General features: G+C 43.8%; 1 protein-coding gene across 1 annotated transcript in view; it reads right to left on the bottom strand.

Moving 5' to 3' along the window:
• The window catches only part of LOC111227146 (protein sidekick-2-like), an 80504-nt gene that overhangs the window by 21114 nt on the left and 43478 nt on the right, over positions 1 to 15912 (bottom strand). The window contains exons 2-15 of the mRNA XM_022752560.1: positions 14191 to 14353; positions 12440 to 12546; positions 12033 to 12180; positions 9503 to 9636; positions 5539 to 5650; positions 4933 to 5123; positions 4557 to 4640; positions 4194 to 4388; positions 3596 to 3712; positions 3164 to 3331; positions 2638 to 2740; positions 1591 to 1767; positions 1192 to 1328; positions 355 to 502 (exon numbers count right to left, since the gene is read on the bottom strand). Coding sequence (XP_022608281.1) covers positions 355 to 502; positions 1192 to 1328; positions 1591 to 1767; positions 2638 to 2740; positions 3164 to 3331; positions 3596 to 3712; positions 4194 to 4388; positions 4557 to 4640; positions 4933 to 5123; positions 5539 to 5650; positions 9503 to 9636; positions 12033 to 12180; positions 12440 to 12546; positions 14191 to 14353 — 1984 coding nt within the window. The remainder of the gene's footprint in view (positions 1 to 354; positions 503 to 1191; positions 1329 to 1590; positions 1768 to 2637; positions 2741 to 3163; positions 3332 to 3595; positions 3713 to 4193; positions 4389 to 4556; positions 4641 to 4932; positions 5124 to 5538; positions 5651 to 9502; positions 9637 to 12032; positions 12181 to 12439; positions 12547 to 14190; positions 14354 to 15912) is intronic.

The raw sequence follows: 15912 nt of genomic DNA, 5'->3' as shown, positions 1-15912 counted from the left end.
CTGCCTCTTTCAAGACTCTCGTGAAGTACAGCAAAGACAGATGAAGCTGGGTCAGCGCACCCATCAAGTCTTCACAAAGCGCAATTTCAGCTCATTCACAGTTTCATCATGAAAAGGCCCGTCCCGAAGCCGGGCTCATCTCTCACTCACTCCCACAGGAGCGAAGACCAAAAAGTGGACTTAACAGGAAATAATCACGGGATTTTTCTATTGAACTTCCGAGACGACGGGGAAGAACGGGCTGTTCCAGAACTGTGCAACAACGCCGTTCCCATGGCCAGTGTGCATGTTAAGATACAACAGACTACCAGCAACATTTTTAAAATTCAGTAGATGCAGAACAACAGTACCCACCGGTCAGTCTCTTTGCTGAACTGGCCCCTGCCCACGTCATTGACAGCGCACAGGCGGAACTGATACGAGCGTGCTGGGATGAGGCCACCAACAGTAACCCCGGTAGACTCTGGCTCAATGTTGGCCAGCAGCACCGTCCAAGGGGCATCTGAGAGGGAGGAGACACACATATTAAGACAGAGCTGTGAGCAATAGCCAGTGAACGGAAAATGACCTTATGAGAGCATTAACATTCTTGAGAAAAATCTCCCCGACACAACTCAAATTTGAATTCCATGTTATTCCCGACTATTATTGCACACCATTGTTTCATTTTCAGTAATAATATTGCAGCTACTGATAAAACACAACCCATTTATTTTGTATACTCCCCCCTCTAAATATCAGATTGAAATTCAATTATCCAAAAACCAGATCCCATCTGCATCCTTGGATTCATTTTCCTCGTAATGAGTGTGTCATCTTCTCAGTTAGCCTGAGCCTCAGTGAGAAATGGTTGAACGATTCAGTCTCCATGGGTGGAAGCATTCACACTTCTTTGATTTTATCAAGCGAAAGGAAGATAAGAGCTTTGGACACCAACACAATTTGGTTCCCCTGATCATTTTGTAAGGAAGCGCACAGGTAAGGCAATTGAGTTTTCTCATTGCAGAAGGTAAGAGAGGATGCGACTGCCAATTTTGAAGCATAATAGAAATGTAATGTAATAAGAGGGGTAGCAAATGAGTGCTTCCAGGTAGCAATATTAAAGAAACAATAAAATGCAGTTTTTTGTGAATTTTGTGAACGTAATGGTGACACTGGTGCTAAGGTGAAGTTGAACACTAAACCACTCACTGTTCTCTGAGACTTCCAGGATATAGCGGATGAGTGGGCTGTTTCCATCAAAGGCCTGGGCCCATGTGAGGTTGATGGCCCTCTTCTCTGAGATACTCAGAACTGCTATTGGGTTTTCTGGAGCATGGGGCAGTTGCCTGCATGACAGCATGTGTGTGTGAGGGGAGGGACAAAGTGATAAAGCCAAATAGAATCAGACAAGAGAGGCAGCACATAACAGAATTAAACAGCCAAACTGAGAGCCTTGCATTGTAAATATTGGAGGGGTTTGATGGATTGGAGAGGAGAGCACTGATAAACCACAGCAGTGGAGAAAACATCCATCCATCATGTCTTCCAAGAAAAAAAAAAAAAGACAAGCAAGATAAGACAGAGGAGACATAACACAAATATGCAAACCTGACTCTGAGATGGGCGCTGCGGGAGTCATTGCCACCTACTGAGGTCACCCTGCAGGTGTATGTTCCGATGTCGCCAGACCACGTCTGGGAGATGTGCAGGGTCCCGTCGAGATCCAGCCGCAGGCGGGGCGACGTGTTAACGTCAATCACTGAGCCGCTCTTCTCCCATACATACCTAGAAGTATAGTATATACAGTGCATATGTATGTAAGTGTAGTACACACACACACACTCATATATACACACTCGTACCTTAACGCTATCTCTGAGTGTGGTGACAATAAATCTGTTTGCTTTGTGTCAGTTCATAGAGCAAAACACAGAAGGTGCTGACACAGATCAAAAGCCTGATGTTGCAGTGTTCAGACTCTGAAAACCACCTCTCTCTCTCTGTCACACATACAGTACAGAACCTGTCCTATATGCACATATGGACGCACCCCCCCCCCCTCCCCCCCCCGCCCCGCCTCCACTCCCATCCACATACACATACACATACACATACGCATGCGCACACTAGGGGCTCCCGTGATTAATTGCAACTGTTCGGGCTCTCCAGCTAATCTCCTCTGTGTTGCGTTTAATTAAAGGCGCTGTCTGAAGTTATTACTCTGTTTACATATTCATCTGTTTACCCCGCGATCTGATCAATGCCGTGGGCCCACAGGTGACAGGCACTCTAATCACTGGGCTCCATAGACATCATTTCAGTCCCTCCGAGACGGATGCATGTACACACACTCTATCATGCTCGAGACTGTCTGAAGAGTGAGGAAAAGCGATGGGCTAATTCCTCAATCTGACTCTAAGAGTTTCAAAATCTTCCCATAGGAGGTCGTCAAAGGGATAAACACTACAAGATCCCTCGCAGATTTCATAAGCTAATTAAGTGCAACATTGATACCCAAGCTTCTTTTCTAGGCTGCGTTTGCATCAAGAAATCATAACAAAAAAATATATGTGGTCTCTGGCATTTATTACAATTGCATGGGATTTAAAAAAAGAAAAAAGAAAAAATGCTATTACAAGTGGATGTCATCATTACCTGATAGTGACACTGGGATCATGGGTTACACCACAGGTCATAACAGCCTTCGTCCCTTTGATGACACTTTGGTCTTGCGGTGGTTTAGTGATGCGAGTTCGTGCTGTACACACACACACACACACACACACACACACACACACACACACACACACACACACACACACACACAGAGAGACAGTGTTTGAACAGTGGATTGAAGAGAGTTTGCATGACTTGGTCTCATCTTTCACTGAATGTCTTTCTGAAACAGAGTGAATCATGCAGTACTTCCAATGGGTGGAGAATTTTGCAAGACTTTAAAGGACTGCTAATGTGAATTTATGCACAGAAAATGAGTACATGTGTGAGTCATTAGACTATATAGTCATAATATCTCCACAAGCCAGTTAAATTCCACATCCATCAGTAAACAAGTCATGGATCTTGAAAAAAAAAGCAGGATATTTCGTTTTCTTTTTATATTTTCTAATGTAATAAGCAGGGTTTGCAGATGAATGGAGTTTCCAGTTACTGTTATCCTTACCCCAGACCACTAGATCGGCTGAGGCCTCATCAATGCCCCTAGAGTTACTGGCCATGCAGGTGTAGGTACCAGCATCAGACAAGTGGGAGGGACTGATTAGCAGGCTGCCCGACTCCAGCAGGGTGAACCTGGGCAGCTGGACCGAGCCACTGGCCAAGACACGTTCACCTGCATGGAAGGGTGGAAGTGATTGATGGTATGGGATGGAGGACAGGGGGAAATGGGGGAGGTGTGGGGGGCAGAGAGAAAGAGAGATTAGGGTATTGGAGAAATGTCAGGGAAAACAAAGAGGGGGGAAGCAGTGCAGTAAAGGTAAAGAAGTACAACTTGTTTGCAGAAAATGCATGTTCTGAATCTTTACCATAGCTCTCAAATCCTAATGCAGCATAATGAAACCCCCTCCCCTGCACCTCATGCTGTTAGCCCACGCACCTTTCTGCCAGGTGATGGCTGGCCGTGGAGCTCCTGAGGTCTCACAATGGAGAATGACTGACATGCCGTCAATCACGGCACTGTCAGAGGGACCAGCGGTGATATTGGGAGCGATACCTGAGAGGGGAGGGGTCAGCAACACACACACACACATACGTACAAACAAAATCAGGTAAGACAGAGGTGATAATGAGAGACATAAACATCTTTCTCCCTAATAAAGCAGACGGCAGCTGAGAGCTTAATAGACTTGACAAAAGGGGCGGCTGTCAGGTCTCATTCTCAGGGATAGCTCTGAGAACCTGACAAGGCGCCTCCATCTCTCTGCTTCTCCTGCACATTCTCTGATTCATAAATAGCCAATAATTGCCCGAGCATCCAAGGTGACAAATCTGTCACTGCAAGGAGATGTATAGATAGATGGGTGTAGGAGGCACCACAGAGAGGGAGGGAGAAAAGAGGATTAGAAATGAGAACAGAGGAGCGGATTTAAGAATAAAAAAAAAAAAAAAAAAGGGAGTGAACGGAGAGGGGAAGATGAGCAGAATTAAGCAGCTAGACATGCAGATAGCTTTGAAAAAATTTCAGGGGGACGTACTTGTAACAGCTAGGTAGGTGTTTGTCTGGATCTCTCCTGCAAGATTGCGGGCAAAACACTGAAACATCCCAGTGTCATCTGGCAGCAGACCGTTGATCTGTAGACTGCCTCCTACCAACACCCTGTACCTGGGGATCTTCACCGGGCTGATGGGCACTGCATCTTTATACCACACTATGTCTGGCTGCGGTGTGCCTGCAGAGGGAGGAGAGGATATATTTTTTTTTTCCCTTGTCACTGTGACCCTTTTGTTCTTTGTATTCTTTTTGTTCATGCTTTCTTGCTCTTTCAGACATGCAGTAACACCCCCCCCCCCACACACGCACACACACACACACACACAAAAAAACAAACACCACTAACCTCGTGCCTGACAGGGAATATCCACCACCTTTTCCATCTCTGCACTGATGTGACTTGGTGGCTCTTTTACAAACAGAGGAAACTCTGTTTCAAAGACACAAAAAAAAGGAAGCATAAAACATTGCTCTATTACAGCCTCTAAAAACAACTCACAAATCATCTCTGCTGTTTTTTTTTTTTTTTTTATCTCGACCCTTCTCTGGTGAATGAGCATCTGCACCACTCTAGATAACAACATCAACTCAATTACTGGAATATAAAATGGTAACAAAATGCTCTCTCATCATGGGGGTTAGACTGCTGATGCAATATTTGGATAATTTAGGCTCAGCTGCTGTGCGCGAGGTTCAAAATGCGAGCTGTGTGGGTTATTTACCGAGAACATGCAGGAAGGCCCCAGCAGCGACGGAGGGGACGCTGCTACTGCGGAGCGACGCCTCACACTCATAGTAGCCGCTGTCACTGACTGCTGGCAAGCTGATGACCAATCTTCGGCCGAAATCGCGGATCCCTGTGTTGACCACTGCCCCGTCTTTTCTCCAAGTAATACTCATTTTGACGAGGGGTCTGTGGAAAGAAAATGTTGCAAAGAGGAAAAAAGAGAGCAAGAGATAGGGAGCGTGGTTTTTAATACTGATTCATATTCTGTTTCAAGGTTACAGAGCATTGAAGGAGCAATGGGATACATCTGTCATTCTGATTAAGTCTTTGAATAGGAGATAATAGTCAGAATTCAGGGCTGGATTTTCTGTGAGATAGGGAGAACAGAGTGGAGCCTGGAATCAAAGGGAAGAATGGAGAAGAGGTACAAAATGAGAGATGTACAAAACACTTTTCCTATCATGTTCAAACAAAAGATTTCAAGATTCAGTCAAATCACACAATATCAAATACAGAGGTGAGAGAATGTCTGTATTTGCATGTTTTTAAAAAATTTTTTTTTTTATTCTCAGTATGCATGAGCCTCTGAATGAAAATTTACCTTGCATTGGCAACACACTCCATGACGGCTTCGTTTCTCCCCACTGTTACACTGGTGTTCTTTGGGGGGATGATGATAGAGGGGGCGATGGGGTCGGCAGGTCCTCCAACATCTATCACGCACACAGAAACACATAAAAGTAGATAGAAAAGAAAAAGTGAAAAAAAATCTATAAACTACACACAGGCCTCTGATTAAGCCTGTGCATCTGCCTGATATAGCCAACTGAGCATGACTACATCCTGACATGGAGGCTACTGACAATCTGTCACTATCACCAGCAGGTAGCCAGCATGCTATCGCCCAACTATTAACACCCCTGTCTTTACTTTAGATCCTCTCTCTAGTGCACACAGCATTTCCTGAGCACGGTGTTAGCCCAGGTGTTAGAAGCCATTATGTAGCATAATTGAGACAAACACAAAAGGCGATTAAATGCAGCACCATCACTCACGGGTTTCACAGAGCCTCCAGCCAACCATCGATTCACTGCCCTCAATCAGTGATCTCTCTCTGAATTTGATCTCATTTTCCCCCCACCTCCCTGGAGTACGGGTACGGGCCTGCTGTGCACTTGTATGTGTTTGAGTGATTGCGTGTTGATGGCATGTACTGCGTGTGTTTGTTTGTGGGGGCCTGACGTGTGTCCATGTGCGTCTGTGAAGTTTTTTTTCCAGAGGTTAATAGTGTCCCTAATCAAGTTTTTATTATCACTGTTGTTATTCTGTGCCACCTCATTGTAAATCACACTGTTCCAAGGAGCATTTTCTTGTAGAATCTCAGCGGAGTAATGACAACGCTTCCTCTACTAACGCCACTTGAATGTGGGAGCAGACAATCTGATGGGTTATTGCCCCCCCCCCATTTGATTACTTCATTCAAGACTCCAGCTCTTCAGCTGTTGGATTTGAAATCATGATTTCAGTTGCATCACAATCTTATAAACACAGCTTCAATATGTTGAATAATTTACCGTTAAAAAATGAAATCAAAAATTTACCATGTGAGATTAGACTTTTGTTGGGGTCCCGTAGCACACATTCTAGGTTATGTAATACACTACAGGAGGCGGAAATATAAGTTGTAAAATCAATGAAAACATGGAGTACAAATGTTCACAGTAGTGTAAGTTTTGACAACTGTATCTAAAAGTAGTGATTTTGGCTCATCCAGATATTAATTATGATTGTGCAGCTTCAAGCACAAATAGTGAGGAAAAAATATTTCGCTGCTGCTGACATTTTGCTGGAGCGTCCAAAGAATGCACTTAACATTTTGAAAGTAAAACATATGAAAAGCACACCTACACACAGATTAAAAAGATCATTCCTCATGACAAACCACAACATTTGTCCTTTAAAAGAGATGTGATGTTTTTTATTTGAAAAAAAAAAAATGTAGATAGATTTTTAACCCATTGATTGATAGTAAATAGGCAGATTTTCTGATGCTGCAGCTGACTGAAAGGTTTTAGAATCCCACTACAGATCCCTACTAATCCATTTCATCATGGTGGTACAAGCATCATCTTCAGGGTATCATTGACGTTATTATTAATTAGCAGAGTGAGGACCAATCAATCCATGTAGAACAGCTTGCTGTCAAGTCATCAGACGAGTCAAAAAAATTGAAAGAGAAGAAATTAAATGGGCTGCAACGATTTGCTCAAGTCCGAGGGATTTATGAGGAAAAATCTAAATCACTTGGGTCAGAAGCTGTTGGCTAAAATGTAAGATAACAGTATTTAGCTGATGCATGTAATTTTTGCAGCCTTATTAATGGGTGAGATTATGTGGAAAGTTTTATTGGTGTGGGTGTTATGGTCTATGAGATCCTGATAAATTTAGTCGGAGGAAGAACAAGAAGAAGAAGGAGAAGAAGAAGAAGAAGAAAAACAGGAAAAAGAAGAAGAAGAAGAAGACTCTATCACAACTAATATCCCCCTTCTAAGAATAAGAGATAAAGTAATAGTTATTAGTTACTAATAACTGTTTGTGGCATAGACAGCACATAATATAAATAATTGATGAATGATTTATTGATTGTAATTGTTGATGCAGTCATGTTGACATTGTTAAAAATATGATGGCTGCTGTTCTCCCTTCTGCTTATATTACAAATTAATACCAATTTAAGATTCATGAAATGTCTTACAGATTTCTGTAAATATAGAAAAGACACGGGCTGGTTATATTAACTTCAATTCCATAATATTTGTCTGAAAATGTTTTCTATGTCTGCCAATGACACAACCAAATCCATTTGACGTGTCAAAGAACTCATTTTACTTTCCAGAGGACATGATTGGTTCCTTGGCTGACACTAATTAATGTATTGCAGTTCATAAGCTCTCATTGTTGAGAATACCTCAAGTGTGTAATCTTCTAATTAAATGGGAAAAGTAAACAACGTGGGGACCTGCATTGCAAATTCTCGCTACTAATATCACCATATTGTTTACATCTGTCTGTGTCCAAAGACAATTGTAAACCTGAGTCAACTGTAGTGTATTTCACACTCTGAAGAATAAAACAAAGAAGCAAAATGTCTGCCCACTTGGAGCATTAGCCAGTGTCAGTCTGGTTCTTACTATTAGATTCAGCTCTGTCTCATTTGTATGCTCCCTTCGGAACAAGATGCTCCCTCCTCTGCATATTTTTTTCTGTCTTGTCTCCGCAGAATTGCTAAAATGAACAAATGCAGCTGTAAAAACCTTATTGACTTTCAGATGCAAAATGCAGTTGTGTGATCCGCAAGGTCAGATTCAGTGATATTCAGTGATATCTGGTCCCCGCAGATTGCTGTGTCATGCGTACTGAGCACTGAATTGCAAACACGGTATTAACAATATGATGAGCAGATGTTGGAGCGAGCAGGAAGCTGACATTAAAAATGAGCGGCTCCACAGTAAACAGGTTAAAATCCTCCTACAATAGTCAAAACCCAGACCAGATAAATAACAGAAATCATAAGGGATGCAGTGATATCTTTTACCAAAAGATGTACTATTTGCGGTATAAAATGTTATCATAAATATTATCTTCGGAGCCAGTTAGTTATAAAATACATTTTGTGACTCCTTTAATTGGCTGCTTTTAGTAAGGAGGGGAACTGGTATGTTTAGATAAAAGTATGTATTGGTAGGTGGGACGATTTGTGTGACTTTCTTTAGATGAAAGAAGGTGACTATAGGTGGGAGGATGGGGATGGTGACGCGTCAGGTTCAGCTAAACTCTAATGATCTGACGTGCAACCATACTTCCATGAGAAACGCCGACCTTTATTTGAAGTTGTGAACATGTTCTGTTTGTAAGTGAGTCCGACCATCTAATCTGATGTGTGTGTTTGTGAGGGTGCGTGTGTGTATGTGTGTGTTTAATCATTCCCCGCTCCTCAGTGTCATTTTCATAAATCTGCTTTTTGTGAGCAGCGATTAAACTGAAGGTCCACTTTATGGGCCTAGTACATCCAGCCAGCCAGGGAGGTGCTGCTGGAGCTCCACCTTAAAAAAAAACACCATATGAGTGTAATTCACTGCTTGAGCCAGAGGTTAAAGGAGGTTCTGCAGAACCAGAGGACAGCTATTGTTGTGCACTTAATGGGTATGATTAGATCTGTTGGGCATAGAGAAGAAGAAGAAACAGCAGAAAGGAGTAGAGGGCAGGCCAGTAGAGGGCGCTATCTCTGTTTCTATTGTCTTCAGCTGAGCCACCTGTTGCTGAGATGAATGCATATGAGTGCTCAAGTGTTGAGCTGAGCAAAAATATAAAGGAATAAAACTTTTTTTTTTTTTTTTAAACAATATTTTCATCTGCGACAACCTGTTAATGCAATCTGCTCATGACACAAACAATCTGTTGGTGAGGTGCGTCTTTCTGAGTGGGTGATGAAGTCTGTTGCTCGAATGTGTGTACATGTGCACCTGAGTGTGTGTGTGTGTGTGTGTGTTTTCACATGTACTTACTCTCCACTGTGAGTGTGATGGGTAGACTGGTTTTGTTCTCCCCGTTCTTGTCATTGACGGCCTGGGCGTAGTAACGTCCGGCATCAGGCGCCACCGTGGACAGGATGACCAGCGTGTTGTCCAGCGTGATGGCACTGATGTAAATATTCACACACACACAAACATTTATACATTCGTTAAGCATACTTGCATTAATGCGCGTTCATTCTCATGACACTCACCTAACCTCAACCTTACCCCGATAAAGACACAAACAGCTTTAGGTAGTGATGAATATGGTTAAATCACCAGTTAAACAGACAGCCTCAGTCAGCTGGTGTGCTTTCCAAAATTTTCCCCTAAACACACACATAAAAATGCACGCACACAAGCAAACACACACACACACACACACACACACACACACACATTAACAAGTACACAGACACACTCATATCATTAAACCAGTGAGTAGTTGTTTCTAAAAGTCAATAAATCCTGAGGGTAAACTGACGCGCACACACACACACACACACACACACACACACACACACTCACACACACACACACACACACACACACACACACACACACACTCATAAATTATGTCGAAAAAGAAGCGCACAAAACAATTTTTATGAGCACTTCCATCTACAAGGTGCCACAATGTCTTAAAGGGATGGTTCAGAATTCATCTCGCTGCTGTGTACTGGCTGTTCCTGCAGCACTTGAGTCGTAACAAAAAGTTCAAAGTCATCTAAATCACTGAAGGGGGTTAAGATAAGGTGGGCTGATATTGTGAGATACTATAGGTCAGTCTGAGTTTTGTCCATGGAAGCTCAGTTGACCATGTTTTTACTGTTGGTTGCATGGTTAATGTCTACATACAGTATTTAAAGGATATAGATGTGTAAGACACAAAGTCCCAGCAACAGTCGGACGCTAAAAGGGTGAGCAAACAAAGTCTCTAATTTGTTGATAAAGACAAATATATTTCTTTATATATTTCTCCCATTAAACTCACAATAATGTGTTGTATTAGTATTGTGTTACCTCTTTTGCACTTACAGCAGATTCACTAATTGTGCTTAGAGTAACAAGCTACACAGGATACAAGGGAAAATGGTGTATGAGAATAAAAAACGCACGTATCTAAGCACTAGGAAGTGGCTCAAAAAAAAAAAAAAAAAAAAAAAAGCTATCCCTTTAAAATCCTTTTTGTAAGTGCAGAAGCCCAGCAGCCTTGAGCTTTGCTGAATGCTGGTTGGGCTGATGGTCTTGAACGTCTGAAAAGGGCCCATTAAATGAGAGCTGACGCTAAGCACGCAGGCAGATTAGGCTCTTCGTATCTGCCAGCATCTGCCTGATCAGAGCAGGATAAACAGAGACACTCCTGGACAATTAGGAGTGGTGGCTCTTACTGAAGCAACAGACACTCATACAAACACACAAACACCGACATACACAAACGCAGCTGAATGTCAGTGTAGCCTGACACAAAGCGAGCAAACAAGCGGTAAATGCAGAGCGTCCTGTCAGTGCCTCTCATTGTCACAGAGCAAAGCTTCACCGCTTCATTTTTGATAAGAGTCAGCCGCTCTGGAATTGGTCGAGCATTCATGGTTAGGGGGTTGAGAGTTTTCTTGCAATCTCCCCTCAGCTCTCGCTTGCACTGTGCTCCTGGAGCCCCGCAGGCAGAGGAGACACGCACCAATCCGTTCCTCAAGCAAGAGCATGCAACTCAGGATAGAAGTCCTCATGTCAACATGGCAGAGCTCGCTGTTGAATAATAAATGAGGAGGTGGTTTCCGAGGAGCTGTGGACTGCCTACCTCTATTTGTCAGGATGGCACAATTAATCTCAGGTGATTACCTTCACAGTGTCTCTTCAGGAGGATTGCATATCTGAACAGGCATGAATCCAACAAACATAAAAAAAAAAAAAAAAAAAAAAAAAAAAAAAGAAACAAGAGAAAAAAAAGCATCCAAACTTACACTTACCCTCGGAGCGTAGGTATGCAGTAACCCCAAGAACTCCCTACTGTCCACATACATCCTCACACAGATCCCACACATAGACTCCCACACACATATCAACCCAGGGGTGAGCACTGTCAGTCAAACATATCATCAATTGAGGCCTTTTGTCCAATTTTGTCTAATTGGTTCCCCTGCTGCCTGCTCTATCTCTACCCTTCAATCATTCCGCCTGCAAAGTCAATAGGGGTGATATAATAACCCGCTCTATCACTGAGAGGTGATTCAATGATGAACATAGGGCCTGCGCCAACATTCGTTCATCAACTATTCCCCTCAACTTCGCTCATGGCGTGCGTGCGTGTGGGGTTGGGGGGATTGGAGAAAATCTGTGAGCAGTATTGAACTTCTTAGAGCTCTCTGAAGTGAAAGATATTCGGCTTCAGCAGCTCTGCGTTCTCCAACAACTCACATATGAGAGCACTCGCTCAGATGCGTGCAGAAGCACAGGAGTCCGGAGCACACACATGCTGCTCAAATCAAACAAACCAAGCTGAGGAGAAGGTAGTACTTACATACGGCTGCTGGAGGGAATCTTACGCCCGTCTCTGAACCAGGTGATCTGCGGCCTGGGGAAGCTGTGTATCCGCGGTACGTGGATGAGAGCCCCCTCACCCTGGGATACAGTTTGAGACCTCTCACCCTCCACAAAACCACCCATATCTATGAAGGAAAGAGAGTGTGGGTTAAAAAGAAGAATTAAGGCTAGAGGAGGAATTTTTGGAAATGCATGCCAGCAACAAAGAAGATGAAAAAGAGGAATTGTTATTATTACCACGTTATGTACCTTTTTCAAAAGCTAAGCTCCTTTATTCAGAGTGAGTCATCCACATACTGTGCATGACAAGCCTTTCACAAAAACAGTGTCCTCCCCTTAACTCTGTCAGAACTGAGGATGTATGCAAAAGAAAACAGCACTTACAGGCAACCTGCACTTCAGTGCTACACTGCATTATCGCACCCACTCGGTTTCTCACAATGCAGCGGTAGTGGCCGGCGTGTGATCGGTCCAGTGAGGGGATCAGGTACCTAATGGGCACACGCAACACAAAGTGCCATTAGTCATCATCAGCGTGAGAGACAGCGACATTTGTCATCTTGCCGCTTTTATCCCCCACACTTAAGATGCGAAATGAATCGAGATGTTTCACTGTTTGCACCTGAAACACAGCTTAAATGACATTCCACTTTGCTATGAGACATACGTGTTCAAAATTAGTGATAGAATAGAGCGGGCATTCAGTGGTGATGAAGATACTGGACAGCAGATAGCAAGTTAAAAAAAGAAAAGAAAAAAACATAGAGACAGCTGAGTTCCTGACTGGCAGGACTCACAAAACCCCATTGTTATCTTGTTTCTTGAGTCAGTTGAATCAAATCATACAAGTACCTATCACATGTTAGTCCTGGGCAGCCATAGCTCCATCTCTCCCCTGATGTGCATTCATGTTAAATGGTGTGTGTGAAATGCTAGCTAGATAACCCCAGAGCTCAGTCCCCTTTAATTGGTTTGCTACAGACACTTAGGAGTGTGGAGTCCGCCCCTGCCATGTTCCTCCCGCACTGCAAGTCAGGGTGTGTGGGGTGTGTGTGTGTGTTGGGGTGGGGGTGGGGGGTGGGGGGTCTGATTAAATGGATTCCAGTCCTCCTCTTTGATCAGGGCTGGTGAAGAATAACAAGCAGAGGGCTGGCCTGCAAGGCAGACCCAGAGACTTAAGCCACGTGAGAGAACAGCCAAATGCTTAGGAAAGACGGGGGAAGAAGAAGAAGGAGACGACGAGGGGGAGAAGAGGGGAGGGAGGATGTGAGACAGAGGGAGAAAGACAGACAGGGAAGGGAAGGTGTGTGTGGGGAGGGAGGTGGGGGTAGCCGGTGATAGCAATCAGGCAATGCAACATGAGTGTCTATCCATGTCTAGGGGACTGATGAGACTGTGAGTAGAGAGGCCAAAAAACAGAGCTAGAAATAGATAGAACCTGACTTTCACTGTGGACTGAAACTGTGACCTGTAAACACACATGCAGGCATACAGTACATGCACAAATGAGCATGGCATGCTGACGCATACATGCACACACACACACACACACACACACACACACACACACACACACACACACACACAAAGGCCTTGTTAGCACAGGCTGCTTTCTGATGACCACACTCTGTGCTGTGAGTAGAGGGCTTCAGAATTGTATTTAGAGGCTGAAGTGTGCAAGAAAAAAAAGTGTCCAGAACGACTCCACGGTCGGTGGAACAGCATCTTACTGCTGACAGAGCAAAGCAAGCCCACCCACACTGGAAAATCTGATGAAAAACATGCATTGTCTGATTTTGTTGCAGCAACGACAGTTTCAACAAACAGTAAGAGAGAGAGAAAAGTGGAGTTATCTGCTCACACCATCACTGAACGTTGAATACGGTGAGATACAAACAGGAATAAATCTGACAATCCCCTGAACACAAGATGTTATGTCTCAAGGGAGACGTGCAGCCAAATCAGTCCTGAATAAATCCATAGAAATGAGTCTGGAATATGAATAAAAATGAGCAATTGAGCTATTAGTTACAATTAAATGCCGCTAAACTGTCCTCATGTAGTAAGCTAATTATAGTTGATGAAAAAAAAAAGATAATAGAATCAGCTCTGGCGGGCATGGTTGGATTCCTTACCTGTATTCCAAGGAGAAACGTGTGAGTTCGGTCCCATTGTAGATCCATTTGAATTCCAGGGGCCAGCTGCCCTCCGCCATGCAGGTTAGGACCAGGCGGTTCCCCTCTAGGTGAACCTGTGCCTGAGGAGGTTCCATCTTAAAATAAGGTGGGACATCATCTACTGGAAAGAGAAGGGGAGGAGAGAGGAGAAAATGAGTTAAGTAAAAAGATAATGACACAGGGAGAGAGACAGAGAGAGAGAGAGAGAGAGAGAGAGAGAGAGAGAGAGAGAGAGAGAGAGAGAGAAAAAGAAACAAAGTGAAGCAGTAAGAAGGGTTAGCTGTAAAAAAAAAAAAATGCAGTGATTCAGTAACCCCTGTGAGCAGAGACACACAACACAGTCCCAGCAATTCACAGGAAATGAGGACTCAGAACAAGCTATTTCCATTTTTCTTCTGCACTGATTGGGAACTTGAAGGTCAACAGAAAAGCCTGCCAAAAAGCACATGGAATAAGTTGTTACTGCAAAAAGCAGCTTACTCTTTTATTTCAAATTGAAATGCGCTGGCAAAGAGGTAGAAGAGCAATTTGTGCAGCAGAAGAAGTGTAAATGAACACTTCCATACCTCTACATCAGTAAAAGTGGATGGGGAGAGAGATAGGGGAGGTGTAGGGAGGTGGTGAGAGGAGGGGAGGGGTGAATAGACAGAAAACAGATGGAGAAAAATACAGCACAGATTTTACACACACACATACACAAAAGAAAAAAGAAAAGAAAAGAAAGGACACAAGGAAGTAGGAGGAAGAGAGAGTGAGAAACTAGGAAGCCATGGGGGGTGGCGGGTGGTAGGAGCTGCTTTAGAAAACACAAAGTTTCCCAGCCTTAAACCCCTTTCTCTGACAGGATGAGTTATGCTCTGTGCCTCCCTTCATTTATCTTTATAGTTCCCTAATGCAGCCAGATTATACAGGCCCCATCCGCAACACTGCACACAGCCAGTGCAGCCAAAGAAAGCCTTTAAGGTGATACGCAAGGTCCAGAGCTGAGCTTGGAGACAAAGTGCTTTCATTTGAGCTGATGAAAAAGGCATGATCAGACCTATTGATCTGTCTGCCTCACCAGCCATGGGCGACGCTGAGCCGATTGTGCTAGTGTTAGTGGCGGGCTAATTAAAGTCTGTATTAATAGTTGCAGTAAGCCGCCAAGGCCTGGAGCGCGCCTTGGTTCTAGGTCTACCACACTAGCTGACTCATTCTCATGGCTGATTACTGGAGCCTTTCTCTCTCTCTCTCTATCTCTCTCTCCACACCCATACGCAAGTTCACACCCGAGATTTATGGCGGTAAATGCGGCGGATGGTGTGGTGGAAGTGGGTGAATGTGAGGGCAGCTTGCACCGAGCAGGGAAGGGGGATAGAGAAAATTGAGCCTGATTGAAACGGTAAATAAAAGAATGACTGTAAACCTCTGTGTTTCACACAAACGGTCACGCGTGCGCCGTGTACATACACACAAACACAGATAACGGGACACACACATAGCGAACCAGCACACAGAAAATACCTCATATGAAAACAGCCCCTTACTCTCCCTTCTATCACCCACAAACACACCACTCATAAGAGGAGGCAAACAAACAGCCATCTGTTTTCAAAACCAGCCCTTGGATTTTTCCCGTTTGGTAATAACAATACTCCACTACCTGGTTAATCTCTTCTTTCTACCACCCTTGCATGAACT

The sequence above is a fragment of the Seriola dumerili genome, unplaced genomic scaffold (assembly GCF_002260705.1).
Source record: "Seriola dumerili isolate Sdu_G_001 unplaced genomic scaffold, Sdu_1.0 BDQW01000169.1, whole genome shotgun sequence".
NCBI lineage: Eukaryota > Metazoa > Chordata > Actinopteri > Carangiformes > Carangidae > Seriola > Seriola dumerili.
The sequence above is the reverse complement of the archived record's forward strand: the minus strand, read 5'-3'. Positions and strand labels throughout refer to the sequence as shown.